The sequence below is a fragment of the Pan paniscus genome, chromosome 9 (assembly GCF_029289425.2).
Source record: "Pan paniscus chromosome 9, NHGRI_mPanPan1-v2.0_pri, whole genome shotgun sequence".
Taxonomy (NCBI): Eukaryota; Metazoa; Chordata; class Mammalia; order Primates; family Hominidae; genus Pan; species Pan paniscus.
The window spans coordinates 36,727,228-36,734,762 of record NC_073258.2 but is presented as its reverse complement, the minus strand read 5'-3'; the positions used below and the strand labels follow the sequence as shown (position 1 = coordinate 36,734,762).

The 7,535-nt window shown below is 44.7% G+C and overlaps 1 protein-coding gene across 3 annotated transcripts in view; it reads left to right on the top strand.

Moving 5' to 3' along the window:
• The first annotated feature begins 653 nt into the window (after nt 1–653).
• Nucleotides 654–7,535, top strand: part of ELF5 (E74 like ETS transcription factor 5) — a 33,027-nt gene continuing 26,145 nt past the window's right edge. For 2 of the 3 annotated variants that reach the window (XM_055093845.2, XM_057299028.1), the window contains exon 1: nt 6,707–6,827. In XM_055093845.2, coding sequence (XP_054949820.1) covers nt 6,707–6,827 — 121 coding nt within the window. Of the gene's footprint in view, nt 903–6,702; nt 6,828–7,535 lie in introns of those variants that run through there. The other variant, XM_055093844.2, reaches the window with a different exon arrangement.

Here is a 7,535-nt window from a genome sequence, read left to right as displayed (position 1 = left end):
TAGGATTTAACCCCTGATGTATGTAATCCAAAACTGGTAAGCTTTGCATCGAAGCCTACAGCAAACTACATGGCATACCTTTTTGGATCTTCGCTGCACCTTCAGAAAAACAGCTATAAACAAACAAACACGCAAACTCCCTAAGCGAGCTAAAGAAAAATGAGGAATCACTTGACAAGAGGTCAGCAAATTGGTTCTCACAGTTGCTAGGGTTCCTCCCAGAAGAACAAACCCTCAAGCACCCAACCCTCAATCTTTCTTTAGCAGTAAGTGTTGAAATACTCCACTGGGTTCTCCTCAATGGGCCCCTTCTTAGGGAGGTCCAAGGGCTAGGAAATTGACCCTCCCTTGCTCACAAGGCTTTGGACAGAGTGGACATTTGGGTATCACTGAGGCTTTAGGGAAGGAAAAGTGATTTTCTTCGCGATGATACCACTCAGAGGGTGGGGTTGAGGAAGCCCAATCTTGGCCACTTTTTTCTATATTTTGCACCCTATGGCCTAGTTCTGCCCAGTGATTATTTGGCCCGTAAACAGCCAATGTGTAGATGCTTAATTGGGCCAATTTTTGGTCACATGCCCAGAGTGAAGTTGATGATCACCACCAGAGTCAGGAAGGAATTTTCCTCCTCTGGCAAACTGGCCAAGGCTGAGTGGTTTGCTCCTTCCTCTCTCTCTGGGAGGCTGAGCAGGGGTGCCAGGTTGCTCAGGCCATGGGCGCCACACCTGTTATTGCTGCCTCTGATTTGTGTGACGCTGAGAAGCCCACAGGCCTGTGCCTTCAACTCGGTGGACCCTCTCTGTGTGCATTTGGTATGTGAGCCAGCTCTGAGAAGGGTTCAGAAGCCACTGGAGGCATCTGGGGACCTCAGCTTCCATGCCATCTCTGCCTCACTCCCACAGGTACCTGCAGCCAACTTTCTCACGTGTGAAGTGAGCCCACCTGATTCCTCCACCTTGTGTTAATCATTCTTGAGCTTTTCCTACTTACTAGGCAGCTAGAATGATGACTACATTTGGGGGAAACTGATTCCAGCTTCCACGGATCTATCGGTGGGCAGTGAGTGAGGGTCCAGAGTGTTTAAGTTACCCGGCTAGGCTGGGCAAAGAATATTCAGTTGTCCTGAGGTATCTACCTCCAACTGGGGTAGAAGGCAGTGGGCACAGGAGAAAAGGGAGAAGAGGAAATCAGGGAGCTTTTTCAGCACTAAAAGTTCAGTCTGTGTGTGTAGTGGTTGGATTTTCCTCCAATTTGGTGGACTTGCTTGACCAAAAAATGCAAACATAATCAATGTGTATGCATATGTGTGTGAGTGCCCAGGTTTGGATGTGTTGGCTCAATCAGGTGGCTGTCTGCAGAAAGTCCCAGAGTTAGGGCAGACCTTGGGGGCTGTTTTATCTGTGTTCTTGTTTAGTAGTTGAAGAACTGAGATTTGGAGAGGGGCAAGAGGCAGAATCATAACTCCAGGCCCAGGGCTCCTTCCATGATGAGCCAGCTAGTCCCTCACAAAATGAAAAGTATGTCCAGAACAGCAGGCCAAGAGACCTCCCAGCAGATCCCTGTCTGTACTGACGCTGACACTAGGTGGATCTATCACAGCGCTTCTCCACCTTTTTTTTATCACTTCTCCTAAGGACCCTTTTTAGGTCATTTTTCTTAATCATCTCCCCACCAGAAATGTGAGTACCAGAGATAAACTATACATCTACTTAGACCTTTGGAGCGTGATAAAACACTGTAATTAATAACTCAGTTTTTTGATCCCCAAGAACTCATCTTTGTTCCCTAAAGAGGGGGGCAATATCACCCCCCTTGAGCAGGCCTGGCCTAACCTCAGGCCTGTGTTCACATATCCCTGGGCCTCAATGTTACTTCTGAGAAAGGGGGCTCCGGACATCTGCCTTTTCCCACCTATCCTGCTCTACCTCCACTAAAGAAGTCCTTAAGAGCTAAAATCTTCAATTATTGCAAGGACCTTAGAGGGCCTAGAGAAGAGAGGCTACTGAATACAAAGCAGCCATTATTCTTGAACTCTCACACCTACTGCATGCTGGCTAAGTAGCCAAGGTCTTTTGTGGAGAGCCCAGAGTTAATAACACCCACTCCTGCTGTAACAGGAAAAAAAAAAAAAAAAAAAAAAACAAAACAAAACAAAAAAAACACCTTTTTCTGCTTTTATAAAAGATATTTTTTCCAAAAGCAAGAAATAATTACAGAAGAAAAATAGCATGCTGTACACCTGAGAAGGCTCTTTACAAAAACTTAATGGATATATTTTGCCTTAGAAGGAATTACCAAAGGGAACCAGATACAGCATTGTGTATAGTACTAGAGAGATTACAGATCAAGTGAGTAGGCCGGTATAAAGAGGAGAAAGAATAACAATATTAAAGGAGGTAAAAATACTATTGATCAAAAAATATTTCTAGTTTTTATATAATGCCATTCAATTTACCAAATGACCTTTTTTTTTTAATACCCAATGACTTTTGAGAGCAATTAGTGAGGCATAGATGAGGAAGATCTCATTCCCACTGTCGAGTTTTGAATTTAATGGATTCCTTATTTGACACTGAAGACCTGGGGACTGTTTTCTGTTTTCTTCCATGTGGAATTCACCTCTCCTTTCTCCCAACCCAATGAAGGTCATATCACAGGTCTGCCATCCTCTTCTTTAGTTTTCTGAGCCTTCTGGCCCAGAGGAAAAGGGATATATTTGTCTTCAGCCCTCACTTAAAGGAACTTTTCTGAAGTCCAGTCCAGAAAGCAGAAGTGGCTTTCAGCTCCTGAGGCCCTTCCCTTCCTCATAACCTCTCACCCCATCCCTCAGCATCCTACCCCCTCCCTGTCCCCCACACTCAGGATATAAAACCAGCCAATCCGTGGGAAAATCACAGCCCAAACCCAGGCAGCCTTGACATCTGTTTGATTGGGCTCCCAGGAGGAGATCCATGCCCACGATAATCTGCAGAGCACATTAACCCTCTCCAGGCATCAGCGAAGAGACTTCCCAGCAGAGTCTGGAAACTCTTGGGTGATGGCCCAGAAAAGGTGCCTAAGTGTCAGAATTCAAACTCGGTTATATATTTACATCTGGAGAGGAGTTCTCATGCACGGTTTTGTTGTTGTTGTTGTTGTTTTTGAGACAGAGTCTCACTCTGTCACCCAGGCTGGAGTGCAGTGGCACGATCTCAGCTCACTGCAACCTCTGCCTCCCGGGTTCAAGTGATTCTCATGCCTCAGCCTCCTGAGTAGCTGGGATTACAGGTGTGCACCACCATGCCCAGCTAATTGTTGTGTTTTTAGTGGAGACGGGGTTTCGCCATTTTGTCCAGGCTGGTCTCGAACTCCTGACCTCAAGCGATCTGCCCACCTTGGCCTTCCAAAGTGCTGGGATTTCAGGCATGAACCACCGCACCCGGCCTCTCATACACATTTGATGGTGATGATGATGGTGGTTGGAGATTTTCAAGCATCTGCAAAGAATTGACCTTTGGTTTCAGAATCAAACAATCCTGCCCCTCTTAGTACTGAGGTTTGATTTGCTATATAAGTGTGCCTTGGGGCTCAATTGTGTTTTCAGAAAGAGAAGCAGATGGGCTGAGAGTCAGAAAACTAAGGACCTCCCTGCCACTTAACTCTGGCATCCACTGGCTATGTGACCTTGAGCTAGTTACACAAATTCCCTGAGTCTCAACTTCCTCAACTGTAAAATGGTGGCGGCGAGGAGGGAAATTGGACTAACTCAGTATCTTCCAACACGTGGTACTCACATCAACTGGCAATATGCCAGATGAATCTGGTTAGGGGTTGCAAACTTTTTCTTAAAGGGCCAGGTATTTTAGGATTAGCAGGCCAAAAGGCAAAATCAAGGATATGATGTAAATATTTATATAACCACTTAAAATGTAACCACTTAAAAATGTAAAGTTTTTTTTATTTTTTATTTTTTTGTGAGACATAGTCTTGCTCTGTCGCCCAGGCTGGAGTGCAGTGGCACAATCTCGGCTCACTGCAACCTCTGCCTCCCGGGTTCAAGCGATTCTCCTGTCTCACTCTCCCGAGTAGCTGGGATTGCAGGCATGCACCAACACACCCAGCTAATGTTTGTATTTTTAGTAGAGACGAGGTTTCACCATGTTGGCCAGGCTGGTCTTGAACTCCTGACCTCAGGTGACCCACCCGCCTGGGCCTCCCAAAGTGCTGGGATTACAGGTGTAAACCACTGCGCCCAGCAGTAAAATTATTTTTAACTGCAGGCTTTACAAAAATAGGTGAGGGACTGCATTTTGCCTGTAGGATGTAGTTTGCTAACCCCTGATTTAGGTGGCGCATGAACCATTTTTATTCAAATGCTTAAATATTTATTTTTATGTATGTTTTAAAAATCCTGACTTTCCATTTATATTGCTAATATAAAGTTTTCCTTTTAATTAGCATATTTATGTTAAAATAAAAAGGGAGTTGATGATTTTTTTAAGTATTTTAAATAAATAATAGTGCTCATAGTATATGGATTGAGTGAAATTATCACAGTCGTAGGCAAATGACTGAAGTTTAGGAAACACTGGACTAGATAAAGAATTCACTCCTGCCAATCCTAAAATTCCATGTGTTTAATATCCCAAGACACTTACCAGTGGTGTGATCTTGAGCAGCTATGTTCCCTTTGCAAAACGAGGAAAGAACTACTCTATGTCAACATTATTTCAAGAATCAGAAAAAAGAATTCAGGTGAACAGATTGTTTTAATCCACCAAACATGGATTATTATTTTTTCTGAATTGCGGGGAGATGGGATTCAGTAGAGAGTGGCATGTGGGAATATGGGAAGCAGCAAAGTTGAGACCGGCACAGGCAAGAATGTGTGCAAGCGGGGGCCCTAGGCCTGTTCTTTTCTGCCTTCCTTCCAGCCTCAACCACACACCCTGCCCCAGAGCTCCTTGCCGCCACCAAAGTGTGTGGGGACTGGAGCACAGCAATTAGAATGGGCTTTTTAAACAGACACACCTGAGCCACCACCCAGCTTCGCTGGCTTTGCATGTATTACCCGGAATCTCAGAGCCTCCATCCCTCACCTATGAAATGGAACTGCTGCCAGTACCTATCTCAGAGTGGTTGTTCTGAGCAGACCAGGAAGAATATAGCTAAAGTGCTAAAGTACTTAGCATGAAGCCCAAAGTGAAGTGCTTGTTGCAATTACCACAGGTCCACACTCGTCTCCAAAACCTTGGGCCACACATGCTGCAGAATTCTGAATTCTTCACAGATTTAGGAAGGCGAGATAGTATATATACAGTGGAGTACAGATTACCCCTCAGGGTTTAGGGTTGCTCAAAACATTAATATTTCTGCACTGCATCATAAGAATATTCACTCAGTGCAATAAATAAAACTGCAACCACAGTTATAAAACTGTATAACATATATATGTTGTATGTATGTGTATGTATGTATAAAACAGTATATAAAACTATATAACATCAATTCAGGACTGTTTTGTGCTAGAAAATAAGATTGCAGCAAACACACACACACATACACACACACTTCCTTTCAGTTTTCAGAGCTTTCAGATTTCAGAATTATGGATTAATCATACACAGTAATTCTTACCTCATTTTTATTTATTTATTTTTTTCGGCCAGTTTCTGTGGCTCACACCTGTAATCCCAGGACTTTGGGATGCCAAGAAGGGGAGATCACTTGAGGTCAGGAGTTCGAGACCAGCCTGGCCAACATGGTGAAACTCCATCTTTACTAAAAATACAAAAATTAGCCAGGTTTGATGGTACACACTTGTAGTCCCAGCTACTCGGGAGGTGGAGGTGGGAGGATCGCTTGAACCCAGGAGGCAGAGGTTGCAGTGAGCTGAGATCACACCACTACACTCCAGCCTGGCGACAGAGCAGGATTACATCTTTTAAAAAAAACAATTTTATTTTATTTTTATTGTTTCAACTTTTAGTTTAGATTCAGGGGTATGTGTGCAGGTTTGTTACCTGTGTGTATTGCACCATGCTGAGGTTTCAGGTGCTATTGATCTCATCACACAGGTACTGAGTGTAGTATCCAGTAGTTAGTTTTTCAACCTTGGCCCCCTTCCCTGCCTCCTCCCTCTGGCAGTCCCCAGTGTCTATTGTTCCCACCTTTATGTCCAGGAGTACTCAACATTTAGTGCCCCCCTTCTAAGCGAGAAGATGAGGTATACGGTTTTCTGTTCCTGACTTAATTTGCTTGGGATAATAGCCTCCAGCCGCATCCGTGTTGCTGCACAGGGCATGATCTTGTTCTTTCTTATGGCTGCATCTCACGCTGTTTCTAGAAGCATATTATTGAACATCATAAGTCAGAGTTCAGGGGTCAGATGTGAGCAAACAGGAAACATAAATAAAGAGGCAATATTGCATAATCAGAGCCTCCATGCTCCAGTCCCCTCTTTGCCACTTTCTAGTTATATCACTTTGGCAATTGTCTCAACCCTTTTGCCTCAGTTTTCTCTTCTAAAATGGGGATAGACAGGATATGGCAAGGATGGAATAATGTCACTCGTAGGAGACATTAGGGGGTGCCTGCTCCTAGTGAGTGACATATTTGTTATCATTTTTAAAAAACAAGTATCGCCCTGCTAGGGGCTCCTGCACAGTGTGGCTTCAGGAGTACCTCACCCCAGCCTCCTCACAACCTCTCCTGCTGTTACAGGGTAATGTTGGACTCGGTGACACACAGCACCTTCCTGCCTAATGCATCCTTCTGCGATCCCCTGATGTCATGGACTGATCTGTTCAGCAGTGAAGAGTACTACCCTGCCTTTGAGCATCAGACAGGTGCGTACATTTGAAGAAGCCCATCTGAGCGCAGCCAGGATGGGCTAGGGCAGGAGGTGGTGCTGGCCGCAGGCGGAAGACAAAGCTGTGCTGGGGCTTAGGAACACCAGAGTTCAGGGCAGAGGGCTGGAGGGCTCCTGGATGGAAGGAAGGGCAACCTCTTGCAGATAAAAGGTGCTGGAACCCTCACCCCCAAACTCCCTAGTTCTGTGGCCTCGAGGCCGTGCGCGGCTCAGCTAACCTCTCTGAGCCTCGTTTTGCTGCCAAGTAAAATGTACGTCTCTTGGAGTTATTATGATATTTAAACAATGTAGTAGAAAGAAAGCCCTTAGCCCAGGACCTGGTATGCTGTGTTTGCTTGGTCATGGTGGTTTTAGCCAACATTTACTGAACACGAGCTGTGTACCAAACCTTGTGCCAAGCACCATCTCATCCTTGCCAAAGCCCTATGAGATGAACAATTATTATCCCCATTTTATACATGAAGAAACTGAGATACAGAGAGGCTAAGTGACTTGCCCTGGGCCTCACAGTTAAGCTCCATGCAAGTTGACCCATCTTATAATTGATATCACACTGTGGTTATTGATATTAATATATCATTATTCTCTGAGCTTCTATTTCTTTTTCCCTAAACCAGGGGTGATGAGAGCTACTATAAGGACTAAGGGAGCCAAAGGGTGTAAATATGTAGCCTGGCACAAAACA